The sequence below is a fragment of the Alligator sinensis genome, unplaced genomic scaffold (assembly GCF_000455745.1).
Source record: "Alligator sinensis unplaced genomic scaffold, ASM45574v1 scaffold243_1, whole genome shotgun sequence".
NCBI lineage: Eukaryota > Metazoa > Chordata > Crocodylia > Alligatoridae > Alligator > Alligator sinensis.
In genome coordinates, this window is record NW_005841841.1 from 1,814,355 (window position 1) to 1,836,133 (window position 21,779).

The 21,779-nt window shown below is 37.8% G+C and overlaps 3 protein-coding genes across 11 annotated transcripts in view; 1 reads left to right on the forward strand and 2 right to left on the reverse strand.

Moving 5' to 3' along the window:
• Positions 1 to 21,779, forward strand: part of CASK (calcium/calmodulin dependent serine protein kinase) — a 353,223-nt gene that overhangs the window by 170,327 nt on the left and 161,117 nt on the right. The gene's annotated exons all lie outside the window — the stretch shown is intronic.
• GPR82 (G protein-coupled receptor 82) lies at positions 1,318 to 3,040 on the reverse strand. The gene has a single exon (XM_025205016.1). It carries the CDS (start codon positions 3,038 to 3,040, stop codon positions 2,003 to 2,005), a length of 1,038 nt encoding a protein of 345 aa, XP_025060801.1. The 3' UTR covers positions 1,318 to 2,002.
• On the reverse strand, positions 12,074 to 20,942 carry GPR34 (G protein-coupled receptor 34). Its single transcript, XM_006015640.3, has 2 exons — positions 20,810 to 20,942; positions 12,074 to 17,020 (listed from the first exon to the last, which is right to left on the reverse strand). The coding sequence occupies exon 2, from the start codon at positions 16,994 to 16,996 to the stop codon at positions 15,866 to 15,868; it is 1,131 nt and encodes a 376-aa protein (XP_006015702.1). The 5' UTR covers positions 16,997 to 17,020; positions 20,810 to 20,942; the 3' UTR covers positions 12,074 to 15,865.

A 21,779-nucleotide genomic window follows, 5' to 3' on the forward strand; every position in this document is an offset into this window, starting at 1 on the left:
GCAGGAATGGGAGGGTATGGGACTGTGAGTTGAGAGTGAGAGGCACCAGCAGAGATGGGGGGCTGTGGGTCAGGAGTGAGGGGCAGCAGGAGGCCTATGGGGATAGAGGGCTGTGGATTGGGAGGAAGGGGCACTGACAGGGATGGAGGGGGCTACAGGTCTGGAGTCAGAGGCACCAGCAGGGCTTGAGGGGAGGTGGGGGATGTGCTTTCAGAGTGAGGGTACACCAGCAGGGACAGCGGGCTGTAGGTCAGGAGTGAGGGGCACCAGCAGGGCTGGGGGGATGCAGGGCTGTGGGTTAGGAGTGGGGGGCACCAACAGGGATGGGGGGGCTGCAGGTTGGGCATGAGGGGCACTGGCAGGGCTGGGGGGAGCTGTGGGTTGTGGTGAGGGTCACTGGCAGAGCCAGGAGGCCATAAGCTGGGAGGAAGGGGTACCAGCAAGGACAGGGCAATGGCATATCAGGGCTGCTCAGCACCACAAAGGAGCAGGGGGACTGGGGTGGGGGGCAGCCACAACCTCAGCTGAACCCCCATCCTGGTGAGTGGAGGGGCAGGGAGAGCTATGCTTTTTCATGATAAAAAACAAAATTAAATGCTGAAATACATAGGTATTTAGAATGTATTTTATTACAATGATTGAGGCACTGGTAGGCTTCCAAATTGCTTTAAAATAGTAAATATATCAGTAAAACAGTTTGTTCAGCTGATGCCTATATACATATACATACATATAGTGGTCTTTCATTTTAATTATGGAAAAACATGGATTTGGTGGGGGGGTTAATCGGAGAATTTTGGATCTGCAGTGAACATGCTTTGATTTAATGCTGAATTGGCTGAACGTGCCAGATGCTATGCTTCTGTATTTTGCAGTACAGTATCTTTCGGCTGTCCATTATGAATTGCCGTAGTGGAAAGAGAAAAAGGAAGTGCAGGAGAGACAAAAACCTTTTGTTTCATTTCAATGAAAAATAAAATGTCCTTAGTTTACTGATTCTTAGCCATTTTAAAGATTGGTGATCATTCTTCATGACGAAATACGTATATGTGCATTCTTTACTAATGTTTTTGCTTAATATGCAACAGTATATGTTAGAATTTTGTACATTATCTGATTTTAATTTCCTCCACTCTCTTTAGCAGTATATTTAGATAAATCATCTGGTTATTTCTCAACTGAATTATATTTTAGAATTTTCTGCATACTAAAACCAGATCTTGAAAAGAATCTAATTATTAATAATTTTTGGAAAGCTATATAGGTGTGACTGCATACACCATTTTACAATAAATCTAATCCCCTGAAAATAGAATTGTTGCTGCACTTGATAGAGAATCCTAGCTCAGATTACAAAAGACATCTAAAACAGCATATCTTTTCCTGCACACCAGTCAAGTACTTCATCCCCACTTACACAACTCTTCCTGTATTTATAGCTTACCCATCGGCATAGGTTAGCTGTCACCGTTATATTGTGTTGTTGATGTACAGTCTAACTTGTACAATCTCCCCCCAGACTCTCTGCAATACAGTCAGCATAAGACACAAGAAAACTATGTCAGTTCTGAAAATCGAACCCTACTAATACAACCCTATGAAAAATTTGTTCCCGTAGTAATGCCTGGTGCCTGGGCAGTCCCATGATTTGGGACCAGGAGCAAACCAAAGGAAGAACCAGGGAAACAGCCAGCTATTAAGTGTAAGAAGTACTTCTGCTGCCCAGTGAAGCCCTAAATACCTGGTAGAAGCTCCCAATACCCAATCCTCTGGTTCGTGTCGCTAGACTCTCCAGCAAAGGCTAATTCATCCAGATGCTTATCTCGTTACCCCAGCTGGGGCAGACTGACTGTGACCTAGTCTTCAGATCCTGACACCATGAATACAAGTATAAGAACTCCATAACATGCAAAATTAAATTGCCCATAAGTGTTTCCCCCTATAATAATGCTACTGCATCCACCCTCATCAAGTGTGTACAATAAGATTTCTACTTATTCTTTCATATTGGAGTGGTATCTTCAAGGTAATTATCACCTGAATGTCTCTGATGTTGTGGGCTAGTTTTTCTAAAGAGATTATAGAGAGTTGTCTTAAATGTTTTATCTAACAGGAGACTTACCATAGGATCTAAACTACTTTTTGCAACAGCAAGACAAGTAAGGAAATTTTTTGTTTCTATTAATGAGTTCAACCTCTGGCAGTCTTCTGAACTATGCAGTAGATAGAAAACTGGCCTAAAAATATGGTATGGAAGAAAACAGACAGCTAATATGATCTGGATGATCAAAATGTTTCTTTTGACTGTCCTGTGAATTAGATGCTTCTTTTCAATGCAAGTATTTTTTTGTATCTTACTCAGATGATTGACAAGGGAATAGTATAATAACAACACTGCTATAAACAATAAAAAAAAACATGTGGTAGCAATGAGAACTATAGTCTTTGTAGTACCTTCTCCATATTCCACAATCATGTTATAGCATATATCTTCTTGATCTGTTCCTGAGTGGGAAATATACACTATAATTGGTATAGTTACACATAATGCAGTAAGCCATATGCTGATGCACAAATACTTGGCAAATTTTGGCTGACGAAACTTTTTCAGTGTTTGCCAATAAAAGGTGTTTTCATTAATGGACTGTGAATACTGTGTGTGGTCATTATGTTTCATCAGAGTTGCATACTGATTTACGGCTGTCCAACATAAACTTGTAATGCTGACATACATGCTGACATGTATAACCAGAGTTCCAAAATCACTTGCTATTTTACATATTCCAGATTTATACTTCCACAGATATCCTTTTGCAAAATAGGCAGCCAGAAAAGGCATAATACTACACATAAGTAAATTTGCAGTGATGAGATTTATCAAGTAGATGTGCTGTGTTCTTTTTGGAGATGCATACCTCGAAAACACCCATGCAGAGAAAATGTTTGCAAAGCTGCCTGTAGTAAATAGAAAAGAATAGATGATTGGCAGAGCTACTGAAGAAGCAGATGATGGTTGAAGACGACATGTTGAGTTGTTCATTAATGCCAGCTTTTCTTGAATAAATGCCCACTGAGCTGAAACAAAATTGCAGAAATTATTTCCGTATAATCTATATTTAATGTGTTTCTTATTTACTGCAGTTAGAATGTTCTTAATGATTCCTTCTCCTCTTTTGAATACTTATTAACCCTCTGTAAGCCTCCTTGAAATTATCATTTCAATTTACACGTTTTGTAATGGCTTCTTTTAAAATTGGCAACTTTGGTATCCAGATCAAGTAGTACTAGCAAACTAATGAAAAACTAATCGTCCAAAATTTTAAGTGCATGGATCCTGAGTTTGGTAACATGGATCACGAAAATTCAGGAAACCTGGATTTTGATCCAGATTTTGACAGAAATTTCTGTGATCTTGATCTAGGACAGTGATTCTCAGCCAGGAGTCTATGGGACTCTGGGGTGCCTTTAGATCCTTTCAGGGGTGTCATAGGGTGCCACGTAATGTTAGCACTGTTTGGTATGCAAACAGGATTCAGAAGAACGACCCAGGGATTTCAAGTGGAAATCCATAGTGTTAAAAACACCCTGTCCTCTTGTGATGTTTTCTGAGTTCTTTACAAAAAATGAATTGCTCTATTATATTCTGTAGTCAAAAAAGGAGTGCAAACTAAGAGCTGGTATTTTCTCAGGGGTGCCTCAAGTCTATCATGGGGTATGCGATGTTTGAGAAGTTTGAGCCACTGATCTAGCACCTCAATATTCTCAGTAATAAACTGCTTCTAGGGCATCTTGATATTGTCAAATCAAAAATACTAAAGTGATCACATAATTGCCACGTAGCACTCGCTTGCTTCCACACAAGTACCATATTTATCTGAATCTAAGACAACTCTGAATTTAATAAAAGCTCCCAATAATGAAATTCTATACATGGAAAATGTATAAATCTTACAATTTTTAAAGTATAGAATCTAATTTTGGGAGCGTCATCTCAAATTTGTATCCCCCCTACTACTGTTGCCCCAGGCTGGAGCAGGACTGGAGCCATAACCAGAGTAAGTGTCGGGGGAAGCAGGGACTGGAGGGGCAGGCACTGACCACTGGGCCCCCCCCCCCCCCCCCCCCCACACCACCCACAAGGTCTTGTACTCAAATCCAAGGCAGTGGTGTGCTCAGGGTTTCTCTGCACGTTTCATCCTGCTACTGTAAAAGTGAAAAGGAAATTTAACTAGGATCCCCTTGATGTGATGTATAACTTGTTGAAGGATTGGAGCTTTAATTCATGTTGCAAGCTTATGGGGAAAAATATTAAACAGGGATGAAAGTTAGAAGATAAAAATCTTTTTTCTAAATCTATTAGAAAGAGCATATGATCAGATGCAGCGGAGAGATGGTTCTGCATAACTCTAATAGTTACAAAAGAAATGTATAGTAACCCAGATTTAGACCACAGAAGGTTCAGAATTTTTGTTTAAAATTTAAACAGTGCAAAAACCTTATACAGCTTTACAGCTTAGAAATGAAAGTAACTTTTGTGTAGCTGTTACATTTTAGTGCCTATTAATCCCATCTGGAAGTTTTAAAGAAGATAAGTTAAATTCTTCTGTCACTATTAAGTATTCCCAGTATAATTATTACATTTAAATAACCTATAGATTAATGTTTAATTTTGATTGTTTGTAAATTTGTTCAGATGAAACAAACAGGGAATGAACAATCAAGCTTACCTATGAAACTTTTAGGTACAATCCCCTGTAGAGCTCAGTATTTCCGTCTGAGAGATTTCCTTTTCAGAATCGTAGTCTACAAAGTTTCCTACTTATTTACTTCTGCAAGCAGGGGAATCATCAGGGGAGAGAGGGTGTTGCTTAAAACTAAGAAAGTACAAAATTTTAAAAAAAGCAATCCATCTTTACTACTTAACAGTTCTCAGGACTTGTGCTTATGTTTACAGTCCACTGTCTTCAATTTATAGCATAAATAAGAAGATGTAGTCTCACCCACAGAGTTTTATGATTAAATAAAAGATATCTCCCTCTAAGGAAATAAACACGGAGGCATGTGGGGAGAGGAAGGATGGAGGATAACAGCAGTTTGATAATATAGTTAGGATATGGAAATATGAAGAATAATCTTATCTGATAATTTTCTGCTGACCAGTATTGGAAAACATCAGTCTCATTCTCTCTTCCCCAAGATTGGTACAATGGTTGCTGCCTCCATGATATACATAATCAAATGCTATACCCAGAACTTTTCAAATATTTAAAATGGAATGGTGAAAATTGTGAAGTCATGCCTTTGGGCTTATCTACATCTCCAAGAGTTTTCCCAAAGTGGATTGGTTGTCATTAGAGCCCACTTGAGATGACAGAGTCTATCCTTACCTGAGTTACCAGATGAATAGGTAATGTCAGAGCAGCCAGTTGTTGCCAAATCTGCGGAGACGATTTGCAACCAGTTTGGTGCTCTAGGATTGCAAATCACCTAGGAGAAATTCACTGTGGTCCTGTCTAAGAATAAATCTGCAGATGAAGAATCCAGAAACCTGCACAGGACAAGTTGTTTCTTCCAGAAGAGAGATTTGTGATGATCTAGTTGAACTATGTCTCTGCAAAAGAATCGTTTGAGACCCATAAAATTATGTCTGACTGGCTTTGATAACCGTTTGTGCAGCAGTGGGGGGCGGGGGAAGAGGAAGTGTATAACTTCTCAGTACTTCACCAAGAACTGGTAAGATCCTAAATATATATACAGTCTTTGAAATGGCTACTGTATATACCTGGTTCTGCTTTATGCCCCTTAAATTTATGCTGTGAAAAATCTCAAAACATACTGTTCTCTGGGTAGCAGTCACCCTGTGATCCAGCTAATTATTTTATTGCTCAGCCATATTATTGAAAAAGCTTCACTTTGTTCTTGAAAGCTGTGCTTTTATGAAGACTTATTGTCATCCTAATTAAATTGAGTAATTGAGAGGACAGAAGGAAACCTGCCACGGAAAATGGGTTGATAGAGAATAACTTTTGTTAGTGCTTATAATTTGGATGGAGTTGTGTGCATGTTTTACTGTTCCCAAATTTTTTTGATTAGTCTTAGTACTAGTATGTATACTGAGTAGAAGTATATAGTAGAATATGCTAATATTTTATATATTTGCTTTTAATTTTATGTACCTCTTTTTGTAACATGCTTAAATCAGGTCTTTGGTTAAGAATATTTTTGCATTAATTAAATATTATATAATTAGTATTTCCTAAAATTTCTAGAAGGGCTTGTTACAAAAAGTGAATGAAATATCAAGGCCCTTCAGCTTTCTAAGATGCCAGATTTACTCAAACCTTCTGCCTCCCTGCTCCAGTACAGGGGCGGAGGAAGAACATGAATTTAAGATGACCATCCTATAATTAGATTCTATACATGGAAAATTATAATAAATTTATACATTTTCCATGTATAGAATCTAATTATTGGAGGGCTGTCTTAAATTCAGAGTCATCTTGGATTCAGGTAACTATGGTAATAAATTAGAAATCTGAGGTACAAGAATGGACATATTCTGGAAATATGATTCCAAAGAGAAAACACCAGGAAAAAAGACCCAAAGAGAAGATTTTTTTTTTTTTTTTATCAAACTGACAATTTATAATAAATTGAGTAATAAATTTTATACCTGGAGAACTTCAATATTTAGAAATCTAGGAACAAAGTCTATATGAACTTGTGGACATGGTATAGAATGGTATAGAATAGCATTTCTATTAACATGTCAGTAAATGGGAAAAGATAATTAGTTTTCTATTAATAGCTGTCCCATATTTCATTTAGGAGCAGCAGGCTTTTTAAAATCATCCTTTAAACTCAGTGTAACTGCTTCTGTGCCTGAAATCATACCAATGGAATCCTCAATACATACTAGAGAAGTTCAGATTTTGAAATGGGATAGTGATTTGAATGATTAATAGAAGTATTTTAATTATTCCAAATTTAGCCTGGCACCACAGTTTTCCTTATGATTGGATCGTCTTCCCTGTCTAACATCTAGATAATTTCTTTATATGAACAGTGCGCATCCCATCAGTATTCAGGGCAATACCAGTGCATATGTTCAAGGATACTCTTTTTATTTTTTGCAGGTTTGCAGCTTTCTCCAAATATACCTAATGTCAGTTATTCTAAGCTGCCTCTGTAGTTTTTAGGAATCTTGGGTCACAATAGCTTCTATGTTTATAGAGGGGATTGGGTTTTATGTACAAACAAAAGAATTACATATGGCTGCCTGGTGCATTTGTACCACCCTTCAACTGCATTAGTGGCCATCTTCTCTGGCAGGTATGCCACAAATTAGCCCTGCATCCTCCCCATGTGCCACACCAATGCCTTTCCCTTACCCAGTCTGCTTCTCAGCTTTCTCCCCTATGGCCTGTCCTCTCTGACCAAGCTGTTGCACTAAGACTACCTTTGCTGTAGGTCAGCCACCCTTGGCAGGGTGCACACATCAAGAACTCTGGTCTGTGCCCCCAGTTGCAGCTCCCACACCAATGAGCTGTCTCTGCCACAGTCCCCTTTTCAGAATCCCACACCTGTCCCAATGCCCATTGACAATTTGTTTAGAACTGTGGGGCTTCTGCCTGGGCCCTGTTAAATATAGAGGAAAGCTGCTGAATGCCCACCTCTTATACTGATGTCATCCTCTGCAGATAGCCAGTGTTTTTTCTGTAGACTGTCATTTTTTAAAGTTAATGTGTTAAACTGTGGGATTTTTTTTTTAAAGCTAAGTTTGCTCATTTTTACCTTCAGGGCGAGTTAGAGCTAGGATGAAGCCAAGTATTTTATGAAAATCCTACACCAACGGTTTATAACATTGGTTCCATAATAAAAAAGCAGTCTTATATAATTTGTCTTTATGATGATCCTTTAAAAACTGAAAAGCAAGGTTTTTGGGGTGATATCTTTCATCGAATCAATGATATAGCTAGGGAAGATGGTAGACACGTTTTTGAGCACAAAGTGCTCTTCTTCAGATCTGGGAAAGAAGCAAGTGCAGCCTAAGTTAAATACCACAAAAAAGCTGAGTCAGATGTGCAGTTTTATCTTTTATCCTTTTCTTTTAATATATCAAGTTATACATGGAGAAAATCAGAAGATTATTGTTTTCTGAGGTGAATTATTAGCAAGCTTTAATTTCTCTACATTGTGTAATAGAACCAAACTGACTAACACAGAGGTGGGCAATTATTTGGGCCCAAGGGCCACATAGGCAGTTTTTAGGGATATGTTGTGGGTTAATCAGCACCCCCTCCACACACACACACACCCCTCCCTGCCAACAGCCCGGAGCCCACATACCATACGGCAGCTCACAACCACCAGTGCCCAGCAGCAGCTGAGTACACAGTCCTGGCCTGCCCCACACCCACTCCAGACTCACCCCAACTGGAGTGCACCAGTTCCAGACCAGCTGGAACCCACTCACACAGCTCCCAACCCTAGCCCACCCTGTGCCTGCTCTGGGCCCACCCACCACGATGAGGATCTGCAGCAGCCTGGCAGAAGACGCAGCTGGGTGCAGGGAACAAGCAGCTGCCTCCACCTTACCAATGCCAGGCCCTTATTGCTGCAGCTGCATGGAGCTTGCATCCAGGCTGCCCTGCAGCCCCTCTCCCCTGCCACTGCTACCCTACAGGGCTGAGCCCTACCCACTCCTGCCTGGAGCAGCCCATGCTGTGCTCCCACCCACACCTGCCAGCCACAGCCCCAGCCAGCACACACAGCTTCCTAGTGGGGCTGCTCCTGGTGCTGCTGCTGCAGCTGCCAGGGTCCTGCTTGGCTCCTCCCACCTCCAGTGGCTCCTCCTGTCCCTGCTGTGCTGCTCTAGGCATTGGTGGGGAGCTGCAGCTGGACAGCTGCTGCCCCAGCGTGCAGAGCTACAGAGATCCAGCTACTGGCTGCCTTCCACCTACTAGACCTCCTGCACATCCTATTGAGCTAGTAGAATGGATGGAAGGCAGCCTGGAGCAAGGTGGATCCCCACAAGCAGGCCAGGAGCCACCAGGCTGCAGCTCCCCCTAATCTGGAGTGGTGCAGCAGAGGCAGGAGGAGGAGGAGACTCTAGAGGCAGGGTGAGCCAAGGAGTACCTAGGCAGCTGCAGCCACACTGGATGCATCCCTGCTGGGAAGCTGTGCACATGTGCCGGGGCTGCAGGGGCAGCCCTGGGCCAGTTCCAGTCAGTTGGTGGACCCTTGCCCGCAGGCCAGATCCAATCAGTTATCAGGCTGCATGCAGCCCACGGCTGTATTTTGTTCACCCCTGGTTTACATAGATGCTCCAAACTTGCCTGACTTGTTGAATTGTTTTATTTTTGTTCAAGTTTTTTCTTTCTACAGCTGGATAGCCAGTTAGGCTATGACAGCAACATCCTGGCCACTTGTTTCTGCCCACATGCTCTGCACTTGGAAATACAATGATGAAGGTACTTTGGGGGCAGGTCTTTGTTCTTAAGACCTCAGCTTCTGATGTACTTGAGGACAGCCTCTGGGATATCCCCAGAGTAGCCTCAGAGGTTTGGAGCAGCAAGCAAAACCAGATGTGGTGTGTGCTCAGGAATGTACCTGCCGGGACTTCTTGCTACTGTGGCGTAGCCCATGCCATTAGAAACGTTAAGTTCCCTGGGACAGAATGCTCTGCCCCTGCACCTTTTTGATTTTGTGTGTTAGTTACTTAGGTACCACAGTAATTCTGTCCTGACATTTGGCATAAAAATGTTTTTCCTGTAAGGGAAATTTTAAAAAGAGATCTATTTGTCCATTATGTTTTTGTACTTCAAGTTAAGCCCTTTTCACGTATTTATTTTTTTAATACAGATTGGCTCTTTCAAATATTTAAAATTTACTGTTACCATTTAGAACTGAGCAGAATTCTATGTGCAGTTCATTAATACTATAGACAGGAAGACAGATGTAGTTAGAGTTCTTTTCTGTGGGTTGTCTACAGAGGGCAGCTACATATTGTTTGCACAAATTGCAGAAGCACAGGTATAATAATTTAAGATAAGATAAGATGTACAAGTTAAAGTAGTTGCTTTGAAAAGTAAAATAACTACTGCTTTGCTTCCCATGCCCCCTCTGCCTGCTTCCCCCCAAAACCTACAGTAAATTAAAATTTGAGAAGTGATTAGTGACAGAAAAGGAGAAATAGGCAAGAAATAAGCACATTTGTGTGTGCCTATAGCTTTCATTTTCAGACAAAGTAAACGTGCATTGAAAACAAGATTTGTATAATTGTTTTCATTACATAATTTGATGCGTGTGCAGTCACCTTAATTTTTATGGGATAATAATAGCAAAAAGACTGACAAAAAAGGAGATTGTGGGTCACTTCCAAGTATAGTGTAACAAAATGAAAAATTGTTTGCGTAGACAGGATTATTGCAAATTACATGATACAAAAGGCTAATGCTACTTAATAGATTCATTTATTCCATATAATTGCATGATTAAATTTAAAAGTAAAAATTAACACAGCATAAAACCCCCAAAAGAAGGGAGTTCAAAGGGGAAGTGCAGATTTTGGCTTGATATTCTATTCTAAACTTGTGCTTAGCCTATCCTGTTATGTGCTATTACTATGTACTACATGTGAAAAATTTGCAATAATTTCAAACCTGTTTAAATTTCATATTTAACTTCATAATGTCCTGTAACTGTAGGGTGATTAGTAAACTTACAATAAGGATATTGCTGTGAACTTCCAACCCGGATTCTGCTTCCAAAAGGGAAGTTATGTAACATGGATGTGAGTAATTCAGCGTAGAATGTTATGAGTTTTGTTATGAGTGTTCATTAAAAACAATGAAAAGCAAAACTGTAATTTTCTTTCTATTAATGATATAGAAGCCTGTGAGAGAGGCTGATTCAGCAAAATACATAAACCCCTGTTAACTGCCATTGAAGATGAGTGCATTGCTGAATGGGGATGGACAGAAGTATGTAATTACATTCATTGTTGGCTTGGGGCCTGAAATGAATAGACTGTGCTCTGTTGATGCACATAAGTAATTTATTTTCTGTAAATTTTACAACTATCATTGTGGCCTTGGCTTAATTTTATGTCTAAAATGAAAGTTGTTATATTAATCAATGAATTGTAATTGTTTGCAGTAAAGTTTAGTTGCCCTTGTACTGTCTCTAATAATACATAGATGTGTGTTCATATTGAAATCATAACTTTATAACCTATTATGTAGCTATTACAAAATCTGTAAGTAAAACAAATTATTCACATGTCCAGGGCTGTCTTTACAGTAAAGATATATAAGATGAGCAAGCTAACTTCTGTCAGGCATTTGCAAATTTAAGCCCACCAGGTCTTTGCTGTCTATTTGTACTAGTAAAATTTGTCATCACTTTTACACTTGGGCTCCAGATCATATGCAACTAAATACAGTTTGAATTTTTCTAGTGAAATTCCTCAGGTTGCCTCCAGAGTGTCCCATTTCACAATATGGGCTGAGGATTAAAAAATGTAGGTCATGATTACTCTCCCTTCTGAGATGAGTTTTCCTATGTAAACTGTACTTGATGGAGGTAGTCAGAAAAGAAAGATTTTACTGCATTCTGTTATGCCACAATTTCACTTGAATTATCAATTTAAATATATTGATCTGCAATAGCTCTTTCTGATAATGATGCCTAAAAAGTTTCTTTTTTTTTTTAGTCACTTGAAAAAAGAAAGAAAGAAAAAGAAATCCACATGTCAGGGTAAATTCTGCTGGTTGCTGGCAGGTTTTTGTCTACTGATTTTGCTTCTCTACTGATCACCAGCATTTGCATTCCTAACAGGGAGAGCTTGAAAATAAGAGCTTGATTTGGTGTCTCAGGCAGAAGTATCCAGAATTTTTTACTAGACGTTTCAGTATGATCTTGTGCATTGTAATGTTTTTTTCTTTTTTGTATTTTCATGGGAAAAAAATTTCTCTTTTCATTAAAGCATGAAACATTTAAATTGACATTCTGTAACCTAACTGATATCATAAAGAAACCATTCTTTGTTTTAGCTGATGCAAAGGGTTTAGTATATTCATATCATTATATATATAATTTTAAAGTTGGAGCACAATCATTATAGGATTAGAAGGGACTTTGAAGGTCATTTAGTCCAATCCTCTGCACAGATGCTGTATTCACTGTTCCTAAACGACCATCGTTCCTAGAAGGGGGTATGCAAGAAAGTTACTTTGGCCTAATGGGACTTAAACAATGTTTCTGGAAACCCCTTTCATACTGTACAACACATGGCCCTCTGGGTATGGCTTCTGAGACAGTCTTAGGCTAAAGACTTATCCCTAACCAAAAGTGATCTGGCCTTTATTCATCTCTGTTACTGAAAACAGTGGTGTAAGACTGCAGTTCCGTTTTTGTGTTTTGTGACTATTTGTGGAAGTTAGTTATTCGCTTCTAATTTTGAGTCACCACATTTAATTAAATTTTAACTTTTTCCAGGAAATGTACAGATGTGCAAGTTAAAACCAGAATTACAATTAAGCTGAGTATGAGAACAAAAATTGCTTACCAGAACCAAAAATATATCCATATCCTTGTCACTCAGTACTGGCTTTTATTTCTTAGGTCTGGTGTTCTCAAGTTTATCATTTGCATTTCTTTAGAAGGTCTTCAAAGACAACTTAGTTGTTAAAAGATCTGTCCAGTTTATAACAGGTCCGGAATGTAATTTACTTAAATATTCCCTTATTGTCCTCTGTGAGCAGAAGTAATATATATTTAAAATATAGTACATTTTGTGCAAGTAGAATATATACAGCATGGTATGAGGATACATATGCATATTTGTAAAATAGAGGGAAATATGGCTGATACTGTACCTTGGCTGTCTACAGGAATTACGCATTGAATTCAACAAAAGAGCCGCATGATGTGCATAAGATCTCCCCTTGTCTTTCTAACCATAATGAGCTCACTCTTATGTCAAGGAGTGTGCTACTCCTGCTCTAGTCCCATCAAAATTAGAATTGTACAATTGTACAGTCGGTAAGAATGGTACAGCCTGGCAACTCTGACCCTGTTATGTGAAGTTGTATTTTGAATCCTATGGCAGTTCAGTCAAAATCAATGCACCATCCATCCTGATGTAAGGGTGGCATAGTATGTACTGTAGCAAGCTTCATCATATTTTGGCCTCTTTTGGATGAAAAGTAAAATGGAGGTGTGAACCACTTGGCAAGTCTCTTCTTATCTAGCACTTTATAAATGAAATAAACCTGGTGTTTAGGCTAAATTTTAGTTTCACAACACTCTGCCTGCTGTAGTTTCACATATACAAATTGGGCCACTGTAACAAACATGGGCATCAGAAAATACCTTTAAAATTACCTTTTGAAAGGTAGTTCACAGGAGGAGGCCCTGCCTTCTGGTTTTGGCCCTTCTGTTTTTTCTACACCTTGTATTTAATATGCACTTCCACAGACAGCTGTGGAATAGTTCTCCCTTGTTGCTGTCAAGACTGGAGCCCAGGTGCAGCATCCATCTTACTCTAGCCATCCTTGCACAAGCTTGTTCTTGACCCACTTGCCCCACATGTCATTCCTGCCTAGCTGCCCAGTGGACCGGCTTCAAGAAGCAGTATGGCAAATGTTCTGGCCAATGCCTAGCCCATAACCTACATGTTAGACCACTTTTCTGGGAAGCAAGTGATGTAGGTTCATTCCTATCTGGGTGAACGGGAAACAAAACAAGTAAAATTATACCTAAAATCAATACCAACAAACAATGCTACTTTGCATCAAGTTAAGCTTAGATTTGTGTTACCTTCTCTTTCTTAGTTTATAGCATCTTTGAGTATACCATAGTAGAAAAATTCAAATCGCATTACTTTTGAACAAAATCATTACTATCAAGATTTATTAAATAATATGTTTTGGTGTGTCAGCATGAACAATCTGCTGTGGCCTTGCTGTCCGTGGGGTTTTGAATACAGTATTTTCTCACACATAACATGCCGTGGAATATAACATGCACCTTGTTTTTGAAAGGCAGAATGAAGAAAGTTAGATTTTTTCCTCAGTGTTATGGCTGCATAGAGCAGGGACAGAGCCTGATCTTCATCTTACTTGCCCTCCTTTTCCAGCATAACTAAAGCTGAAACCTTAGCTGCTACAGGGGACTGGTCTTCTTGGATTGATCTCTGATTCTGAAAAGATCTGAAGAGTTTCCAAGGCTGTGAAATAGGAGGAGAGAAACCAGGAGAAAGCTACCAGGCAGCAAAATTGCCCTAAGAAAGGTTAACTTGATTAATGGAACATCAGGACTCTCGAAGAGGAGAGATGATCATCAACACTTATGTAGTGAAGAACAGTGAGCCATTAAATTCCTCAGCTGCCTGAATAGTAATGTAACAGCTGCCATACTATGGAACTGGAATCAAAGCAAGGTGCACCTTCAAAACCAAATAAACGTATACATCTTGTCTTGAGTTCATAGTGATAACTTACTTTTCTACCAAAATATTGCAATAATGAAATCACTGATGGATTTACCAAATTTCAGATCACAACATTTTTTTTGTTTTGTTTTAGAAAACCAGTCTTTCACTTGGGTTTCAGCTTTCCATTGAAGGTAAACAAATTGAACCCTTGTTAGTTCTTATGCCACTGCTCGTTTCACTGAAGATATCCCAAAATCATAACTTTGTGATCTTTACCCCTTTTTTGTGGATTACAATCCTATAATAAGCCTCTAGTATAAATGCAATACTGTGTGAGAGAATCTTAAAATGTTACAGAATATCTGTTAACTAAAATTTTATTTTGTTCACAGTTTCATTTTTAACTTGTTTTGGTTATTTCTGATTCAGTGTAGAAATTTACATCTTATCATTTCTGAGGGTTTCTGAAAGAAGGGCACAATTTCTTGTTGGCTCAAAACATGGTGGGGGAGGGAAGGACACCACGTGACTGTTTGTTTATGGCTAAAAAGTAGATCTAGGTATACCAGGTGTCTAGGTGTGAAGGTATTTATTTTGTATTATTAGTTTTATGGTATTGCCTAGGAGATCCAGTCAGAACCAGAATATAAAAATGATCTCTGCTCCAAAGAGCTTACAATCTTGAGCCAAGAGATGGATATACATTCTAAAAATTATATATACAGTGCATTATTGTCATAATCCTTAAGGAACCAAGTATAAGAAGCTGTCTTAAATATTATTATTTACCTAAGTTAAAACATTCAAGACATTGAGTTTAGATTCATTGTCATGCCTTCATGGTTTTTACCTCCTGTCTGAGTCATATTCATAATAGATTATTAAATATCTTGCTGTGAAAGGATTAGATCAATAAAAACAGCTAAGAAACTGATTTTTAAAGCCTTCTAAAATATATTATTCTTCAAAGACAGATTTATCAAATATTAAATACAGGGGTTATGTTGGTTTATATCAAACAGAAAAAAAGCATGTGGCATGTATGACGTTTATCCTGTGGTTTCTAAAAACATGTAAATAATAGTGCTACTTAATGTACACCTAATGTTTGTATCTATGAAGTTTTTCGCGCATACAAATTGAGTCCAGAGTCGAAAAATTGTCCCTGAAAGTCCAGTGCTGAAAATTAATCCTAGGAGAAGTGAAGGGTTTTAATGAAGTGTTTAAACTACAAGAAGTTAAGTTTCATTTTTCAGTTAAGAGATCCGGGACCTTCCATATTTTAACAAAGGGAAAGGGAGAAGGAGACAGTAATGCCACTTCTTAAATTGCTCTGTCTGGTCCATTAAACATTTGTGATTTAGACTGACTGAATAGTTCTTCAGGGGATTTTATTAAGTTGTTGTCTTCCTTTTGTTTAAGTGATCAGATCAGGGACCTTTTTTTTAAAAAGCTTGAATGGGGAGTAATGGTGGTCGTTGCTTCTAGAGTAGATTGTCCCAGTTTCATTTCTGAAGTACTGTCTGTCATGTTTGAGTCCCTGTGAATTCTTCTACAAATAAGTTGGAGTACAGTCTTACGGACACTGCTGGACATTAGGAAATACATAATAGGATCAAGGCAGCTGTTAAAAGATGAGAATATAAGCATAATCTCATTACATTTGTGAATGATCTCTTTCCAAAAACAAGATGTATTTTGCAGTTGTGATGTAATGTAGACAAATCGAAATGCATGAAAAGGAACAAAACAAAAGGTAAAAATGATGAGTACAATGAAGGAATTCCTTGCCGTGATGGCATACTTTCCAGCATTGGGGAAATGTGCTCTTTTCTTTGAAATTTTCAGGAGGATCTTAGCAATTTTAACATATGAAAGTATTAGTAGAAAGAAAACTATCCAAAAGATTATTACAACAATATAATTTATACTTGCTTCTATTTTTTTTTGCTGTTTATCTCTGTAATGAAAGCACATAATAGAATTGTGTTCTTCCTTCTTAGTAGGCTGGGCAACTATTACTATAAATCCTGTTAGTGCAATTGCCCACACTATGCAACAAATACACATGCTTCGTTTGGTTGTTAACACTGTAGGACGTCGAATAGACTTTTTGATTTTCACATAGCGGTCCATACTAATTAGTCCCAGCAATACTATACTAATGTACATGTTCATATAAAACAAGGTTCCTACAGTCTTGCAGAACATCTGTCCCAGTGTCCATGTGTTTTTATTAATATGATATAATATCCGGAAGGGCAGGCAGAAGATCAGCAGAAGGTCTGCGATGGCTACATTTAGCAAGTAAATCTGGATAGAATTCCTTTTGGAATGAACACACAAAAAAGCAAACAAAGCTATACTATTGCCAGCCAATCCAATGACAAAGATAATGGAGTATGAAACTATTATGGTAAAAGACAAGGAGTCTTCATTCATAAGACAGATGGTAATGTTTTGGGTTTCTGAAGAAAAATTTTTCATCAGCTCACTTGGATTACTCCAGAAGTCTCCAGAAGAGTTTGGGAAGCCAGATGAGGTCACATCCATCATCAGACACAATTTTCTTACTCAGTTCTATGTGGATGCAAAGAAAAAAATCTTCAGAATTCTTTTTCATATGCACAGTTACTTTTTATAACACAGTCCTAGGCATAGTCTTAAACCAAGCTATTTAACCCATGTAAAAGCAGCAGTTAATAAATTATTTATAATTTTTTATTTTTTATCTGTTAAGTACCACAGGGACCAGGTATGCTGAAAAAAAATTGTCCGCGGCTTTATAATTTGAGACGCTTGCATTTTTTCCCTTTTTAGTCTCCCACCAAAAAAGCAGGTGAGTTGTCTTGGTTCTGTCCTGCAAAAAGTTATTTTCAAACAACATAAGGAAAGCAGTGTTTTATTTGTTTGTTTTTAAATTTTGTCCAAAAGTGTTGCCAGTGTGGCTGCATACATATATTCAAACAATTTGGGAGAATTCTCTCAGATTTTTTCTCCTGGTAGAAAATCTTACCCAGACCCATGTGTACCGACATTTGAATGTTGAGGCCCTGAAGAGTGAAGAACTTGCAGTGTTGACACTGTGCACCTTAGTCTGCCTGGTGACAGATGTCAGCAATGCATAGGGCAGCTCTGAATGGCTGACCCAGACTGCCCATGGTCAGCCTGTGTTTCCCTGCACAGCACAATGTGGGGACTGTGAAAGAGGTATGTTTTGTTCCCTGCTGGAGCAGTGCATTCCAGCAAACAACACACTTTCTCCCTAGGGTGGGGTTGGGGATGCTGGAGGGCTGCATTCTCTTCTAAGAGGAGCTACAGCATGTGCAGACATTTGCTGTCCTGGGAAAAGCACTCCTGGGAGTGATTTTAACCCTGGTTGTTCCCTAGTTATTTTTCTCCTGGAGCAGCCATTTTTACTCTAGGAGGAAAAGCCTGAAAATCTGTACACTCATGGTTTCGCCTGGGGGAGAAGCAGCTCTCCCAGAAAAAAATTGAATGTCTATAAAACCTGTGTTTCTTTTAAAGGTAGCACTTTATACATTAATTAAATGTAAAGAGAAATTACTGTATTATTTAGCTAGTGAAAAAACGTAAAACATGAAAAACTAAAAGTTTAACCTGTGAGTTTGGGGTCACCACCATAATAAATGAAATTACATTGTCTCAGTCTCACTTGTTGAGATGCAGATAAGTACTCCCACATACAGGAGTTAAAAATATATTACTGTGAAATATCGTAGGCTATTTGGTGCAGTTGGAGTATAAGAGGACAGAATCTGTGCTTAATGGTCTAAGAATGATTTTGTTTTATGCATTGGATGGTTCTGATTTTTACCAATAAAATCTTCCTACTTTTCTTTTAAAAATATATAAAATGACATTTTCTTAAAATATGCCCAAGCATGCTCTCTTGTAACATTGTTGCATTTTACAGTGTTCTACTCTACACTAAATAATAAACATTATTATAAACTAATCACTGAAAATGTGTGGGGGGATCATCCACTTTTAAACTGGTGGTTACCATGTCATGCAAAAATTTCAAAAAGCTTTGGTTAAAAAACATGAAAAACCTATTTCTTTCTACCCTCTTCTCAAGAAGAGATCTGTTTATCTTAAACATCTGAGTAGGTGCTTTGATGCAATTCTGTTTTTGTTCGTACTGTTCAGGGTGAGATTGTGGATTTGCAACCAAGCATCATACATGGGTTCCTACACTCCTAAAAAGCAGCTTTTAGATATAGAGACAAAGTATTGGTGTATTACTGAATACTTTGTTGACCACCATTCTTAGGCCTTTAAACCATTTTTCTCCAATCTACTGTGAGTGAACTTAGTTATGCCATTTTTAACTTTTAGAGTATACTTGTCAAGACCATTTTTTTTTCTTCTGGCTACCAGTTGTTCAGAGCCGTTAAGTTTTCTGTGGCATTCTCCTAATTCTCAGATAATTTGAAAGAGAAACACTAAAACTAGGGTATAACAGCACCAGTTTATGGTAAGAACTTGAAATGTGCAGTGAGTATATAATTAGCGTCATAGTAATTCAGTCAAAATAAGGCTGATTATAGAGTTTGTGCAACCTGTAGTACCATCTAATGCTAATTTATGCTATTTTGATGAGTAGTCCCTTTGACATCAAAACCCAGTTCCTAACTTGAGTTACAGGTGTTGTGCATTTCCCCAAGGTTTAGGAGGACCAAGCCTTCATGTGTGAGAGATTTTGGGAATCTTTCACAATTAAATTACTTTGTACCAGAAGCTGCAGTGTGATAGAGGTAAATTGAAATCTACCAGAACAATGACCAACACTGAAACTAGCAATATCAGTTTCAAATACAGCACCCAGCATCTCTTGCATGCAAGTCACTTATTGTTTCAAAGCTTAGAAAGTAATAGTAGTTATTGTTTTATTGATAGTTTGAGGATATTTGTATTTGCTTTGTAATTGTAAGCAACAATAGATGTTTTCAGTATATTGTAATCTTTTTTTTTTTAATTTGTATCATTCTGTATATATATTTAACAATTGTTAACATTACCTTTATAATAAAAGATACAGAAGGAGGAACTAATACTAAGTTAAAACCATATTAGCATGGTCAGAAAAACCAAAGATGTAAGAAATAGCAGGTTACTTAAAACTGTAGTGAGGGAAAGCAGAAAGCCACAAGTAGAGACAGCATAGAATTGGCCCTGACTTAGTTTTTTTGGTTGGCTTTCACTTATCTTTATATGCTTAAAAGTATTTTGGAGAAAAATATTTGTCCAGATTTAATATATCATTTTTAAAGGTATTTTAAAGGAAATTACTATAACTAAATGTTCTCCAAAAGAGTAGAACAACAGTAAAAATAATGTGTGTGGTTCTTTAAGTATGTGCATAGACTAAGTTCTGTATTTGTATACTTGACTTTTATAGGTACATATTCTACATATTTTGGAAATGGTACTACTCAGTCTGTTAGCTGTCAGCTTCAACACCACTCTTCTTTGAGGAACCTACTTTATTTGCCACCTCACATGAATGCATTTGTCAAAATATGAAAATGTGAAATGCTGGTTTATATATAGCTTAAGTGGCAGGTTCATTTAGATTCTTTTGAAGCAAGATCTTAGCTTCCTATAAGCTTAAAACTATTGGGTTTTTTTGTACATTACTCTAATATTTCATATAGAAAATCGAAATGGGGGGAGATTCCTAATTCCAAACTATAGCAAACTTTTTATCATATAATACCACATAGAAGGAGGTCAATAGTAGAATAAAGGGGGAAAATCCTAATACTAACAAGAGGTAATCCATAGGGTTGCATGCTCAGATTTAGAATACTGTAGTAGAAGAGCTGAAATATTTTGGTATACCACACTGAATGATTTTATGATGGTGTTTGGGAATGTACTGAAAATAACTTCACACAACTTGTAAATAATCTTACCTAAATTACACTTCTACTGTGTCTGTGATATTGCCACACTGCATTACAAGGGCTCACAGCATGTGAGCTTCAGATTATTCTAAAAGATGTTTGATTCAATTAAAAGGGTATTTGCTTCAAAAGTGTTTTAAAGACAACATTCCACTGTGTTAAATTACACATTTTTCATGTTCTTATCTAATCTGCCCAATGATACAATTAAAGTGAAGAAGCAGCATAGAAGTTGAAGTGTAAAAGGCTTTAGAAGCAAAATGTTTCTCATCTGCCAGGATAAATATTTTCTCCAGGAACCAGTTAGACATAATCTACTTAACATTTTAAGATTGTGATTTAATTTTTTAACTTAGTGGTCAGTAGTATTTTTGCAATTTATTTTTCAAAGAAAATTTGTTTTACTTTTAACTGTAATTAAAAGGAAAATACTCACAGTCTGTTTACTAAGCACCTCTTCCACTGATGTTTTCCAAACCAGCTTTTGAAGGAAAGGAGGAAGAACGTTGCATGTCTTAAACTGAAACTGGCCAAAGCTTCTCTGTACAAGTGATAAGAATCAGCTGTGTCAGCAAGTTCTAACTTCCCCTGTATGTTGTTGCAGCAAGCTCTTTTTTTTAATTCTTCTTTATTGGGGGGGGACGCAGTTACGCATTGCCAGCCATAAGTTTCCATTAGAAATGTTAATTTTATTTTTTGCTGAATCTGAATTGGTTTAATCTAAGACTTAATAAAATAACTGGACATGTTGGCTTTTACCTGAAAACTTCCAATGGATTTGTATTGGAAAACTGTGTTTTTGCTACTATGCTGGAAATTTCTGCCTCCGAAATTCTGGTGATCAAAAGCTACAGTACCACATCAGTTTTCGAAATATCCCATCTTTGTCAAAAGCCAGCAAATGTTTCAGTTAAAGCCACTCTTTTATTTCCTGAAATATGCCCATTCTAACATGGTTAACTGTCTCTTTCTGAAATATGTTCGCATAGGTGTTGTCTGCAGGCAAAACAACAATTGAGGAAGTAAAGTTGATTATCACCACAAATGACTGTGTTTTGTAGTGCACTGTATGCAAGACAGTTGCAGGCTTACATAAAAAGTTACATACAAGTTTATGCTTTTCTAGACAGAATACCAGATAGAATGGAAAACAATGTTCCTAGTAGGTCACAAAAGATTAAAAACAGAGTCAGGCAGTACTCATATATACAAACCCAAGTTACAGGTCTGTTCATGAATATCATTTAGATTTATCAAGCACATTAACCTGTTTGAAATGAGAACCATGTGTTAATAATCCTTGTGTATTTATTTGTTGAGAATAAAGTCTGCTTGTGGAGTCTTCAGCTTTCAGCCAGACTCATTTGGAGGTTGTCTTCTGTCAGGCATTGTTTATTTTCCCCCCA

Bases quoted from the DNA above. Each gene is read 5' to 3' on its own strand.
- GPR34 (XM_006015640.3), bottom strand. From the start codon at position 16,996: ATGATGGATGTGACCTCATCTGGCTTCCCAAACTCTTCTGGAGACTTC.
- GPR82 (XM_025205016.1), bottom strand. From the start codon at position 3,040: ATGAACAACTCAACATGTCGTCTTCAACCATCATCTGCTTCTTCAGTA.